This window comes from Leucopleurus acutus, assembly GCF_964270905.1.
Source record: "Leucopleurus acutus genome assembly, chromosome: 5".
Taxonomy (NCBI): domain Eukaryota; kingdom Metazoa; phylum Chordata; class Mammalia; order Artiodactyla; family Delphinidae; genus Leucopleurus; species Leucopleurus acutus.
The window spans coordinates 12,461,781-12,477,129 of NC_139147.1; the positions used below are offsets into that span (position 1 = coordinate 12,461,781).

Sequence of the window (15,349 nt, forward strand, 5' to 3'; positions counted from 1 at the left end):
CCTCACAGGACTTTTCTTGTGCTGTCTGTTCATGTCTTACAGATGACAAACTCCTCTACCCTGTAAAAACAAAACCCCTGCAGTCCGATCCCGGAAACTGTCTCCAGCCTTATTGCCTTCCTTCACAGTCAGGATTCTGCCAAGGTCCTCCATGCCGGCCACCTCCACTGTGTCCCCCTCCACCCACGTCCCAGCCATTCCTCAATGTGCCTCTGCCCTCCACACACCCTGACAAGGGTCCCTTCCCTCAGATCACAGGGACCTACTACTGTCCTAGCAGAGAGATGCGGCCGGCCCTAATCCTCGCCCATCTCCGGAACTCTGGGTGCCTGAACACTCTTGCTGGAGGCTTCCTCCCTGACCTTGGCTGCCTGGTGCCCTTCTCCCCCGTCTGTCTGACTGCTCCACCCCAGAGACCCCTGCAGGCCTGCTCGCCCCACAGGAGGTCCTTCCTCAGCCTGGGCTCTCTCCTTGCACCTGCACACGCCATCTGGGCCCACGTCCACCTGGACCATCAGAAAACTGAGGACCCGACCGCTTCCAGCTCCCATAATGGATCGCCTTCACTGTTCCCTCAGGAACCTCTCACTCCTCACGCGACATTCATCATGTGCCCCTCCCCCACCAACACCCAAGCGAAGGCCTGAGCTTGCTCTTCCCCCACATGCTGCTCTCAGTCGCGCTGCGACATCCTCTAGGCAGCCCGGCCAGAAGCCCCGGCTCCCTCCTCCGAGGTCTGATGCTCGGTCCTAGAATCATCCCTCCTCAGTTCCCCGCTGCAGCTGCAGCTTCAACCCTGTCACTTTTGCAGGAAATCTTTTTTTTTTTTTTGCGGTACGCGGGCCTCTCTCACTGTTGTGGCCTCTCCCGTCGCGGAGCACAGGCTCCGGACGCGCAGGCTCAGCGGCCGTGGCTCACGGGCCCAGCCGCTCCGCGGCACGTGGGATCCTCCCGGAGCGGGGCGCGAACCCGTGTCCCCTGCATCGGCAGGCGGACTCCCAACCACTGCGCCACCAGGGAAGCCCTCCAACTCCATCTCTTATGTTAACTAGAGATCCGTGAAAGAGTCCAGTTGAAAGGAAGGATGTGTTTGGAAATTCCCTGGAGGTCCAGTGGTTAGGACTCTGCACCTTCACTGTTGAGGGCGTGGGTTCAATCCCTGATTGGGGAACTAAGATCCCATAAGCAGCACGGTACGGCTAAACCAAAAAAAAGGAAGAAAAAAAAAGAAAGGAAGGATCTGTGGTAAACACCACAAAGCTGGAAAGACAATGATCTTGAGGAAAGGACAATTAAATTAAATAAATACACACACGCACACACACATATGCACACACACATATATATAATATATAAATTATATATTTGTTTATGTAATATGTGTATATTATATATTCACACATATAAAAATATATGGACCCTATAAACATATATGTATATATGTGTGTGTGTATGTGTGAATATATATGTATATATTTTTGGTGATATATCTAAATGTATGTAATATGTATATCTCAACAAATGGTGAGGAACGTTATTATAAAAGCACTTGATCTGAATATATTCATGAAGGTTCTGATTTATTTTGCTAAGTCCAGTTCCATGATCACTGGAGTGTTGGGCACATAGCAGACACCCAAAAATGATACATTTAATGAATGAATTAGTGGACTGGCATGGACGCCAGGGAATGCAAACATCCCATATATCTGGCTTTAGAATGTGTTTGCTATGTGTGTGTGGGGAGGGGCGGGGTGTGATCCGTGAGTTCAAATCTGTGCTGAGAAGAGCTGCCTGGAGGGGCTTCAGGAAGCTGTCAGCCTCCTTTTGGTCCCTGGGTCAGTTCTCTGCAACTCGCTCTGGCTTGGAATAGATCCATCTTTTTTCTGACTGCTTCTGAATACTCCAGTCTAAAGGAGGCATCTTGCTGGACCTAATCTGGTGCGTTCTTATGAATGAAAGAAAAGTAAACAGAGCAAGTCAAGCAGCCAATGAAGATAGAATGAAATGTTTTAAGTGCCTGAGCATCAAGTACGTCTTTGTGAAGAGTAAAGAATAGTAACGTGAGCAGTGGGTATCATCAGGGTTCCGGCAGGCCACCCAGCGCTCAAATCGGACAATGTAAAGCAAGCTTGATAAAGAGACTTTACAACGGTGTGGGATGTGAACACCTCGAAGGATGGTGCAGGACCCCGGGGCAAGGAACAGCAGTGAGATGCTACCACCCCAAGCCTAAGGGGCGAGGGCAATGGCTTCCAGAGCACAAAGGGGGATGCCCCATGGACAGGGCTGCTGCACGGAGCTGGGGTCTGCGGTGGGCAGTCGTGCTGCTTACGGTGCGTTGTGTTGCGTTAGGTTAGCTGCTTTGGTGCCTGGATCTCTCATTGGATGAGAGCTCCTGGAGGGCATGGGAGTTTCTCTGCTGTTTGCCCAGCACCTGGTATCTGCTCAACTCACTGAGACTCTGTGTCCCTCCTGCGTAGCATGAGGAACACCTTTTTCACTGTCTCTCTGTGAGGTTTGTATGAAGCAACTGCGGAAGTCAAAGCCCACATAAATGTGAACTGTTCTCACCAGCTGTCTCTAAGGTCGAATGGAATACCTCCTATGGTTAAGAGTCCAGAAAGTGAAAACAAGCATATGGTACAATCAGACCTAAATATTAAAGTTTAACCTGCAAATAAGCAAAAATTTAAAAACACTGTAAGGAGAATCACCAAGATGGTAACAGGGGATATTTCTGGCTGATGGGAAAGTTTTTTTTTTTCCCCTATCGATTTTAAGATACTTTCCAAGTTTTTGAGTTTACATTGCTTTGAAATGAAAGCGTACAAAATGAACTTTCTTAAAAAGAAAAATAAAATTCATGTCTGGATAGAAGACAGCTTTTGAATACGAGGGTCTCTGGGGCGATTATTTTCAGAAATGTAAATTTTTCTGCAAATGTAATGATAAACTATTCTTTTGTATAACCCAGTTTGCCCCAGAAGCCATGAAAAGTTTACCTAGGAGTAAAAATGTATCCTTTGAATTTTCTTCCAGTTTATTTAAAAAGTTTTTTATTGAAGTATGATTAATTTACAATGTTGTGCTAGTTTCAAGTGTATAGCAAAGTGATTCAGTTATACATATATACATATATATTCTTTTTCAGATTGTTTTCCATTATCGGTTATTATAATCCAAGATATTGAGTATAGTTCCCTGTGCTATACAGTAGGTCCTTGTTGTTTACTTACTTTATATATAGTAGTGTGTATCTGTTAATCCCAAACTCTTAATTTATCTCTCTCCGGTCCCTTGCAGTTTATTTTTATTATTATTTTTCATTGCTTTGTGGACGCACAGGTTCTTCTCTGAGCACATGTATCAGTTGAAAAAAAGAAACCTTAAATCTCAAGAGATCTGAGAATGCACTGTATGATTTCTGTATAAGCCACCTACATTGGGAAGAAGTAACCGTACGAATTATGAAGTTATTCTTAGAAGTCCTATAATAACTATTATTGTTTTTGTCTGTAAACTATTATTTTTTTCTGTTTCAAAAAACAACATGTTTGTAGTTGAAAACTTGAAAATCACAAATATGCCTAAACCAGGAAAATAAAAATCCCCAGTAAATCCCACTAATAGGAAAAAAAAGGTTAACCTTTAAAGAACATCCTTGTAGTCACTTTCCTATGTTTAAATGTCCTTCCCCCTCAATGGGATCATGTACATATTACTCTGTATGCTATTTTTTCTCAGTTATTAATATACTTGTGAAAATTTTAACATAAGCATCGTTTTAAAGAGGTGTAGAGGTTCTCACTTTATGGATGTATCAGCTCTATTTACAATACCCTATTGGCAGACATTCTGATGAGTTCCATGGTTTAATGCTATAAAGAATTCTATGTGAAACATCCTTAGAGATAGACATTTGCACACAGGCATGACAGTTTCTAATTCTTGGAAGTAGATTGCTTTGTCAGAGGGCATTCAAAATGTTAAAGTTTTTGACACACACTGCCAACCCGTTACCCAGAAGAGTTGTACCAATTCATGCTCTTGCCAGAACGGTATAAGAGCCCTGGAACCTTTATATTTTCTTAGGACATGTGCCTGACCATATTCTTTAAGGCTCACAGAGGAAGGGCGGGGGGAAGAGACTCCCATCTATAAGACTACAATCCTCTTGCACCCAGGAGGTCCTGTGACCAGCGTGATTTACAGAGGCAGGCTTCTGCACTCACAGCTACCCTGGGAGTGAAAGAGTTTATCTTGGTGAGAAGGAAAGAAGCCACAGTGTGTTTTTAGGAAGAGGCCCAAGGTAATTCAGGTCCACTTCGGGTCTGACCATTTCCTTGTTGATGCTGAGCTCTGAACCATTGGCAGGATTCTTTTTTTAAAGTGGTTATTTCCCTCCAAGGCGGATTCTGTTTGCACCTCTCTGCCTGGCAAACTACCCTCCACCCCAATACATGTGATAACAAGATATTCAACTTTTTTGGGGGGAGGGGAGGCTACTGTTTAACAGAAACTGAAGTTAATCGCTCTTTACAACCTGTGTTTATTCAGATAATTAGGCTGGTTGCTCTTAAGAGACTTTCTTGGCAGTGGGAATCCCTGGCACCTTGATCTTTGGCTGAAAAGTCCAGGCCTGCCCACACTTGGCCTTGGGGCGGCCTTAGCCCAGCCTTTGACGTCCATTGTGTCGTTTTTCTCATTCACTTCTTAAGGAAATGGAGTCCCTGGAGCCCACCCAGAAAATGTAGCTGCAGCAGGAAATGACGTCCCATAGTGGAGGCCCAGCGAAGGGAACTTTCTAGAGGCCTGCTTTCCTAAGTTCATGCCCGGGTCTGTGGGAAGGTTCAGTCCTTCCTGTGTTAGGATGCTGCTTCACTGGTGTTTCTCTGGAACCAATGCTGATCACTTCCATACCTTTCTTTCAGTTTCTCTTCCACTAGAGGAGCTGTAAGTTTTCGGGTTTTTTTCCAAATTTTTTGGCCATGCCGCGCGGCACGTGGGATCTTGGTTCTCCGACCAGGGATTGAACCCACGCCCCCTGCATTGGAAGCACGGGGAGTCTTAACCACTGGGCCTCCAGGGAAGTCCCGAAAAGAGCCATAAGTGCTGAGGGGTGTGACTTGCTTTAAGATCTTTCAGAAATTTTGGGTCACCACCCTCAAGAAGAGACACCAGATCTACCTGTGTTTGAACCTGTGTGACGGTAAAATGTCGCTTTTTGACAGCTGTGGCGGTCAGTCAGCCTTTGTAGTAGTTTATAGGGCCGTGGTAATGAGTACCACAAACTGGGTGGCTTAAACAACAGAATTTTGTTTCCTCTTGGTTCTGGAGGCCGGAAGTCCAAGATGTCAGGAGGGTTGGCTCCTTCTGAGGTTTCTCTCCTTAGCTTGCAAATGGCTGACCTCTCCCTGCGTCCTCACATGGTCTTCCCTCTGTGTGTGTCCGTGTCCTGATCTCCCCTTCTTATAAGCAGTCACGTTGGATTAAGGCCCTCCCATATGACCTCGGTTTAACTTAGTCACCTCTTTAAAGGCCCCATCTTCCCAGACAGTCACAATTCTGAGGTACTGGAGGTTAGGATGTCAACACGGGAATTTTACGAGGACACAGTTCAGCCCGTAGCAGCCTTCAAGATGGCCCCCAATGGTCTCAACCTCCTGGAGTACACACCCTTGTGTAGCCTCCTCCCTCAAAGAATCAGCTGGTCTGTGAGACCCATAGAGTTGCGTGGAGGTGACGGTGTGTGGCTTCCATTTGCTCTTCTGCATCTTGGGCTTTGGGAGAAGCTAGCTGCCATGTCTCAAGGACACTCGAGACCTATGTGGGGAGAACCAAGGTCTCCCACCAACAACCTGCACCAACTTGCCCGCCATATGAGTGAGTCACCTTGGAAGTCCAGCCCTCAGATGACTGCAGCCCAAGCCGACATGCCGGCTGCAACCATGAGACACCATGAGGCCCTAAGCAAGAACTTCCCAACTAGGGTACCCCAGACTCCCTGCCCCACAGAAACGCACAGGTTCCTTACACATTGTTTATGATATTTACAATAATAAATGTTCATTTTTGTTTAAGCCATTAAATTTGGGAATATTTCATTACTCTGCAACAGAAAACAAATATAGTAGATGCAAACTATTACATTTAGAATGGGTAAACGACAAGGTCCTACTGTATAGTACACAGAAGTATATTCTGTGATCAACCATAATGGAAAAGAATATAAAAAAGAGGGGTTTCCCTGGTGGCGCAGTGGTTGAGAGTCCGCCTGCCGATGCAGGGGACACGGGTTCGTGCCCCAGTCCGGGAAGATCCCACATGTCGCGGAGCGGCATGGCCACTGAGCCTGCGCAGCCGGAGCCTGTGCTCCGCAACGGGAGAGGCCACAACAGTGAGAGGCCCGCGTACCGCAAAAAAAAAAAAAGAATATAAAAAAGAATGTCTACATGTATATAACTGAGTCACTTTGCTGTACAGCAGAGACTGGCACAACATTGTAAATCAACTATACTTCAATTTAAAAAAATTTAAAAAAAAGAAAACAAATACACATTGCTGGGGAAAGAAAATCCTAAAACTACAGAAGTGGCTTTGGGACTGGGCAGTGGGCATAGTTGGGAGGACCTTGAGGAGATGGTTAAAGTCCAAGGGCCTTGAAGACAAGCCCAGCATCAGTAACCTTTGCGCCCTGAGCCAAGTGCATCTTCCAGGCAGAGCTTCCCAACTTCAACAGTGAATGCAGGGACTTCCCTGGTGGCGCAGTGGATAAGAATCCACCTGCCAATGCAGGGGACACGGGTTTGAGCCCTGGTCCGGGACGATCGCACATGCCGCGGAGCAACTAAGCCCGTGCGCCACAACTACTGAGCCTGTGCTCTAGAGCCCGCGAGCCACAACTACTGAGCCCACGTGCCACAACTACTGAAGTCTGTGCACCTAGAGCCCGTGCTCCACAACAAGAGAAGCCACCGCAATGAGAAGCACGCGCACTGCAACGAAGAGTAGCCCCCCACTGGCCGCAACTAGAGAAAGCCTACATGCAGTAACGAAGACCCAACGCAGCCAAAAATAAATAAATTATAAAAAAAACAAAACCAGTGAATGCACACAGGTACACTGAATGTATCTCGTCAGGCCTCCAGGCTTCCCTTGGACTCTTGATTTGGGGTATGGGCAGTGCCTCCCTTTACCCCTCTGTGCCATGCAAATATAATTTTCTGTGTGTGATGACGTGGGAAGACTGGGAAGCCCTGTTCAAGGCCAGGGTGTGGTGTGTGACCAGCGCCTCACCGTGGCTGCGCCTGCCCTGATACATTCCAGATAGGACCAGCTTAGAGTATCACCCATAGAGCATGGAGACTCTGTCCGCCCTCCTCCCAGCCCAGACCCGGAGGGCTTGCCGAGGACAGCATGAGTCCCCTCATATCCTTGGGGATGTCCAGTAGAAGCCTGGGTCCCGCTATGGGAGGTACTGACAGCCAGGCCTTGGGCAGCCCTGAGGATGCCTGTGGGAACATGATGCCGTCACACCATGATTTGGGGACCACATGTACCTGCCCGACTCCCACCAGGGGCGTCCCCCTCTCCACCACCACTCAACCCATTCCCTTTGAACTTATCCTACGTATGAAGTACACAGACGCAACCAGCCCTATAGAGCAAACCCGGACTACTAGTTCAGAAAAAAATATACCGTGGCATGGGAAACTTCCAGCAGAAAAAAATGTATAAAGGGTTCATATCTTTACTCTGTCTTGAGCTCATAAAAATTAATGGAAAAAATAAAGATCTCAACAACAACAAAAGGACAAAGGCTAGAGACACAGTGTGTGCAAAGCACAAATACAATCACCACAAACACAAGGGGAAAGGTTCAAGGTCATTCATAAACAAAGAAAAGCAAATAAAAAATATACAGAAAGGCCACTATATACCTATTAACTTGGAAACATGAAGAAAAATCATACAGAATGCTGCAAAAATTGCAGGGAAACCCACAGTTCTACGTCGCTGTTTATGCACATAAACTGGTATGAAAAGGTTCTGGAAAGACCTCTGGTGGTACATGGGAAGAACTGTAAACATGCCCATGCCCTCCTTTGGAATAAAACTTCTGGGAATTTATCCCAAGGAAATAAACCAGAGGAAAGAAAAAGCTACAAGCACAGGTTCCTTACACATTGTTTATGATATTTACAAATCAGAAACAATGAAATAGGGACTTCCCTGGTGGTGCAGTGGTTAAGAGTCCGCCTGCCAATGCAGGGGACACGGGTTCGAGCCCTGGTCAGGGAAGATCCCACATGCCGCGGAGCAACTAAGCCCGAGCGCCACAACTACTGAGCCTGCGCTCTAGAGCCCGTGCTCCGCAACAAGAGAAGCCACCGCAACGAGAAGCCCTCACACCCCAATGAAGAGTAGCCCCTGTTCTCCGCAACTAGAGAAAGCCCTCACGTAGCAACGAAGACCCAATGCAGCCAAAAAAATAAATAAATTAATTAAAAAAAAAAAAAAGCAATGAAACAGCCACCAGGGAATGGGTAAGTAAAGTATATATTGTATCCCTTTAACAAGAGAGTGATTGACTTTGTCAGGAATTCACTGGTCATGTGGAAAACCACCTGTGACATAAAGTGAAACTTCAAAGCAGAATTCAAATGTATCTACTTCCGAATTGCCATTATGTAAAAGTTGTTCTCTGCTCATCATACACCAGGACTTGGAAGAGATCCTGAAAAGAAAAATCTTTTCATTAGATGGGAAAAATCTGTGGCTGAATCTTTCTCTTATTTCTGTTCAATACAATGACGGTGCTTGTGCAGAACAACAATCATCACAACAATTATCGTTTAGAAAGAAGTGGAAATGCTCTCGCTGGGTATCTGAGTGCTAACGCCCCGCTCCGCCCTGCTTTCTGACCGAGTATGCGGGGCTGCCCTGGGTACCCAGACCCTGAGCTTGTGGGGCGGCACCAGACTCTAGCTTATATGCAAGAGGAAAGGCACACACATCCCCTTTCAGAGGCCCAAGGTGAGACCCGACCACTTGGCCTTTAGGCAACCATCCTCCCAAGTTCATACCAGGTTCCGGGGTTAAAAATAAACAGCCCTTTCTCCTTCTTCGAAGTGCTGAGGCCCAGCTGCAGTAATAACTTAGAACTGAGGGCAGAGATCACACACCGGTGGCCCATGGACCGGATGTGGCCCGCAGGCATGTTTTGTTTGGCTTGCACGGTGTTTTAAAAGTTGGAAAATTTCACATTAAAAAAAAATTCAGATTCCCAGCATCTCATGAGAGGTTGGAAGCTGTGACAACACCAGGCCCACATTCCAGGCCGGCAACCATCCACCCGCCAGAGGCCAGTGTGGGTGCCTCACTTAGGAAGGGGGGCTCTGATTCATTCACCGGGCTCGAGATTCACACGGGCACCTGCTCTGTGCCAGGCTCTGCTCTGCTTGCTGGGAATTCCACAGGAAAAAAGAGACATATCCTCGGCAGTGCTGGCCTTCTCCAGGCGAGAGAGACCATATGCACATAAGTGACTATTTCCATGTTATGAAGACAATCAAATGGGGACAGCTCGAGTGGGATGACAGGGACAAGGTGCCGTGCTGGCAGGCTGCCTCGGAGAACCTCTCTGAAATGACATCTGAGTTGATTCCCGAAGGACGAGACGGAGCTGGCCAGGCAAAGGTGTGGGGTGAGAGTCCAGGCCAGAGGAAGAGCTTGTGCAAAGGCCCTGGGGCATGAAGGAGTGTGGAGTGCTCCAGAGGTAGTGAAGGAAGGAGAGAGAGAGGCGCACCACAGCTGGGAGACTGCGTTTACTCTACAGTAGACGGAGTGAAGGGCTTTAATTGGCGTGGGGGGATGTGATCTGATTTGATTTAAATAAAATCCCTCTGATTGCTAAGTGAAGAAGGGGCTAAGGGAGGGTGTGGAATCAAGAAGCAAGGCCGGAGACCAGTCAAGAGGCAGCCCAGATGGTCCAGGTGAGAGAAGCCCTGAGTGGGCTGGGAGCAAACAGTCTGGATACTGGGTACGGGGAGAGGCCACAGGACTTGCAGACGCAGTGGATGGGAGACAGGGGGTCAAAAGAGGGTGCTTTTTAAAGTGGGTGATATTAAAGTGTGTTTATATCAGAGGGAAAACTGATGATTTTTGTGGGGCAAACACGCCAAATTCAGTTTAAAACCCTTACGTACAGTTTACCTGGGCCAAGGAGGGGAGTATTTCTTAGCATTCAGTTAGATCAAGAAACTTCATCAGCACAGGCTGCCAGGGGTTCATATTTCTGCACACATGCACGGTTCTGCCCTTAAGTGCTAACCCGAAAGGTGAAACCAGAGGCCTCCACGTAAGGCTGTGGGACAAGATGAACGGGGACCCGAGACGGTGAGGTGAAGGGCACACGAGATGGTGAGATGAAGGGGGACCCGCAAGGACCCTTTCACTTTCCCTTGGACCCCTTCGCACTGCAGAGCCTAGGGCCGGAGGATCTCTGGCATTTGGGTGGTGGTTCATGAATGCAGGGAAGAGCTTGACCCTCAGCCGCACGGGCACTCAGGGGCCATGGGCAGAAGCACGCAACGGTGAGGGGAGGGTGGGAAGGGGGAGAGGGATGGGCAGGCTGTTTATTTACTTATTTTTTTGCGGTACGCGGGCCTCTCACTGCCGTGGCCTCTCCCGCTGCGGAGCACAGCCTCCGGACGCGCAGGCTCAGCGGCCACGGCTCACGGGCCCAGCCGCTCCGCGGCCTGTGGGATCTTCCCGGACCGGGGCACGAACCCGCGTCCCCTGCATCGGCAGGCGAACTCTCAACCACTGCGCCACCAGGGAAGCCCTGGAAGGCTGTTTTTGCCATGTGACCCTGGCCAGGGCTCAGGGTTTAATAACTGAACAGCCAGGCAAGGGGCACAGTCTCCCATTCACAGACCTTTCCTGAGTCAACAAGGCTTATTCACAGCTGACCTGAGGATTCCCTGAACTCTCTATGGAAACCTGTCTTTTAACCACGGGGTCTGCTAACGTTTTCTTTGGCTGATGACTTTTCCCTGTAAACCCAACTCCCATCCAACCTCCCAGGAACCTAAGGCAGTGACGTACGGAACGTCAGTCATTCAGCCTGCACACAGATCTACCTACCTGGCTGACCAACTTCTGCTCAAAAGAACTTCTAAGATAGATGTTACTTATTGCTGTCTCCCAAAACACACATGGCTAAGCTAGACTCAGTGAGCCCGAGAAATGGGATGTCCCACACTGATATTAAGAAGTGGAGTCGCTTTCTGTCGAAAGAGATCAGATCACCAAGGGTGCCTTGTCCAGCTAAGCAAACCAGATGATACAGGGAGCCCCTGCAGGACGTTCAGGAGGGCAGTGAGCAGATTTGCCTTTTAGAAGGGACATCTGGCCACCCAGGGGAGAAAGCCATGCCTAGGGACAGGGGGACTCCTGCGATGACCAGGCAATGGTCCTTTGACCTAACGCAGCAGCAGGAACAAGGGAAAAGGGGGTGGAGACATTGTGAACACGGGGAGATGTTATATGGGAGGGAGAATGGAGTTTCCAAACTCACAAGTCACTTGCTGGAGCACCGGGCACTACGCACAGACAGCAGGAGCCACCCTCACGGGGGTCTCTCTGCCCACGTGGCAGGCAAGCCTGTTAAGACGGGAGCTAATTAAGAGCGGCCGGATGCCCACTTCGGCCTGCTTCTGCTGTCTGCCTCAGCTGTCCTTCAGACGACCTTCTACCTTCCCTGAACGCTGGACGAGGGGCCTCGGAGACACGTGTGACACGTGTTCCTTGTGAATTGCTTTTTGGTGCCTGTGTAGCTAGGTCACTTTACATTCTTCTTTTTTTCTTTTTTTTTTCAGATCCAAGATATTAGTTATGTATAGACTTCTTTTTAAATTAATGTTTAATTTCACATGTGATCCAGGAATCGACTGCAGCAATTTAACACATTAAGGAGCTCATTTCAGGTTTGATGAATAAAGTGCAGCTTCTTGGGCCGTTTCACAATTGGTCTGTTCTCTCTGGTAACACGGCGGGTGGAGCTGAGGCCGTTTCACCACCACAGATTGGGGCGTGTGATGGTTAATTTCATGTGCCATTTTGCCTAGGCTACAGTGCCCAGTGGTTTGGTCAGACACCAGTCTAGATGTTATTGGGAAGGTATTTTTAAGATATGATTAACATTAGACATAGAAAATAAACTTATGGTTACTAAAGGGGAAAGGGGGGGAGGGATAAATTAGGAGCTTGCGATTAACAGATACACACTACTATATATAAAATAGACAAACATCAAAGACCTACTGTATAGCACAGGGAACTATTCAATATCTTGTAATAACCTATAATGGAAAAGAATTTGAAAAAGAATACACACACACACACACACACACATATACATGTATAACTGAATCACTTTGCTGTACACCTGAAACATTGTAAATAAACTATACTTCAATTTAAAAAAAAAGATATGACTAACAGTCAATCAGCAGACTTTGAGTAACGCAGATCACCCTCCATAACGTGGGTGGACCTCAACCACTCCATGGAAGGCCTTAGGAGCAAAGACTGGGGTCATCTGAAAAGGGAGTTCTTCTCCAGGCCGCGACATAGAACTTCTGCCAGGGTTTCCAGCCTGCTGTCCTGCAGAATTCAAACTCAAGACTGAACATCAACTCTTACCTGAGTTTTCAGACTGCCAGCCTGCCCTGCAGGTTTCAAACTTGCCAACCTCCACAAATGTGTGAGCCAATTCTTTAAAATCAGTCTATCTATCTATCTATCTATCTATCTATCTATCTATCTATCTATCTATCTATCTATTATCTATCAATCTACCTATCATCTATCTATCTATCTGTCTATCCACCTATCTCCTATTGGTTCCATTTCTCTGGAGAACCCTAATAATAACAGAGGGTGACTTTGAAGGGTGGAGCTCTCAGGTGTGTCGGGCCATCATCTTAGCTCCAAACTGCGGACTTCTAAGAATGACTCACTGAGCTCTTCTCCACCCTGAACATAGCCTCAGGGCCTTAGCATGGGCTCTTCTCCCCGCCTGGACGCCGTCCCCAGGACCTGCAGGCTCTGCCCCTCCGAGTCTCTGCTCAGCACACCCATCAGTCCACAGCACTGTGCCTCCCTGCAGCATCCTCCGCGTGCTCTCCAGCCTTCCCTCCCTCCCTCCCTCCCTCATGTGCTTTTCCCTTTAATGCTTATGTGCACTGGAAGTGCGACACATTAGCTCGTTTATTGTCTGCTTTCTCATTGCCTCCTCATCCACTGCTGGAAGGTCAGCTCCAGGGAGACTCTGTGCTGGTCGCTGATGACTCCCCCATGCTTACAACAGGCCCTGCATACAGCAGGTGTTCAGTAAATACTCGGCGTAGACTAACTGAACAACAGACGGATTCCAGAATGTGGGGCAGAGGGAGACAGGACCCTGGGGGGTGGTTTCCTCCTGCCCTTGACTTTCCCTCTAGTCCAGGTACCAGCCAGCGCGTGGCCTCCTTCCTTAGGGACCGGAGCCCTAATCTCCGACAGCACCCTGAGAACAGCCACATAAAGACACATACCAAAGGGGGGGAGCCACGTGGCTTCCGAGGAGCAGACATCCCTCTCCTGGGTCTTCCTGCCATAGGTCGCTGAGTAGATGTTGAGAAACTTGGACTCGTGGCAGTGCAGTTTCAGCTCGTGATCTTCACACACAGTTTTGTTTTTTAACTCATCTGAAGCAGAAACAAAAACAGGTGGCACCATCAGCTTCCTCAGAAGGAATCAGAAAGCACTGCCCGCGCCCTGGCCAGGTCCCATCCCCCGGGGGGCTGCACCCCAGGAAGGGGAGAGTCGGGATGGTCCTGCCTGCCGTGGGCTCTCTGACCCTGCAAAATCCTCTGCAGGAAGAGGGTCAACAAGTGCAAAGACCCAGGAATTACCCTAAGGACCAAACGGAGGAGGAGAGATGCCAGGGTGAAGACAGCAGAGCTCCCTGGGCCAGGTCCTGGGCCAGGCCATAAAGGGAGTTTCTCTCTCTCCCCACTTGAGGTCCCACGTTCCTTAATCGAAGGGAGCCTCTTCTCAAATGCCACACTGGGACTCACACAGGTAAAGACCAGGAATCACCTGATGGAAGATTAAGTTCTGGAGAGAGTCCAGCTAAACCGCACCACCCAACTTCGTAACGTTCTAGTATTCCGTTTGTGTATTTACAAAGAGAAAGAGAAATGATAGGAAAGTAAATTATGTCCTTGTCTGGGAAAGGAAAAAAAGCAAGGCACAGTGTCTGTGAAGGATCGCTCTTTGAAACAACAAGGTCCTACTGTAGAGCACAGGGAACTATATTCAATATCCTGTAATAAACCAGAATGCAAAAGAATATGAAAAAGAATATTGAAAAAAAAAAAGAATCCCTCTTCGAAGAGGTGTGAAGAGTTGGCCCCAAGTCTGGTGATCCAGGAACAACGGGCCCTTGGGCTGGCGTGGGTCCTAGGAGAGGACGATTCCAGCTTATAGTCTGTTCCCAAAGAATTCAGGAAAAGTTTATTTGTTTACTCCGTGCAGCACAGTGACACTTCCCTTTGCCACGTCATACACAGTTGACATTATACATGTGCCCTGGGGAAAATATAGTTCGTTGGTTTTTTTTAAAAGAGTGTCTCCCAAAACCATTCAATTGACTAAAATGTTTTACTAATGATTTGATTTTTTAAAGTAATAATAGTTAACACTGCAGACACAATAGACTGCCTAACGTATGATTCTATTTCTGTGAGCTATCCAGAAAAGGCAAACCTCTAGAGACAGAATGAAGATTAGGGGTCTTCTGAGGCTGAGAGCTGGGGACACGAAGTGACAATGGCAAATGGACACAAGGAAATATCTTCAGATGATGGAAATGTTCTATTGCTGGACTGTTGCGGCTGCACAACTCAGTACGTCTACTAAAAATCATTGAATTGTACAGTTAAAATGGGTGAATGTTTCGCTATGTAAATTACACCTCAACAAAGATATTTTAAAAATAACAATAGCTGATGTTTACACCTTCTCTGAACTTAGGCCTTGTTCTAGGACCTTTAAATGTATCAATGAATTTACTACTCAAAGCAGCCCTTCCGTGAGCCCCCTCTTTACATCCTTTGCATGTTGTGTTTCAGATCTTTAGAAATCACTTGTAGGAGTGATTCATAGATACTGGATGCTAACTTTTGAACTTTTGTCTCTTACATGTTATAAATGTCTTTTCCTAGCTTCCCACTTATTTTACACCTTGCAAGATAAAAGCAAAGCAAAACATAAAGGGGACCGTGGTCATTTCTTT

At 47.6% G+C, this 15,349-nt stretch overlaps 1 protein-coding gene across 1 annotated transcript in view; it reads right to left on the bottom strand.

Moving 5' to 3' along the window:
* The window catches only part of EVA1C (eva-1 homolog C), an 83,891-nt gene that overhangs the window by 22,539 nt on the left and 46,003 nt on the right, over positions 1-15,349 (bottom strand). The window contains exon 4 of the mRNA XM_082840286.1: positions 13,605-13,757. Coding sequence (XP_082696412.1) covers positions 13,605-13,757 — 153 coding nt within the window. The remainder of the gene's footprint in view (positions 1-13,604; positions 13,758-15,349) is intronic.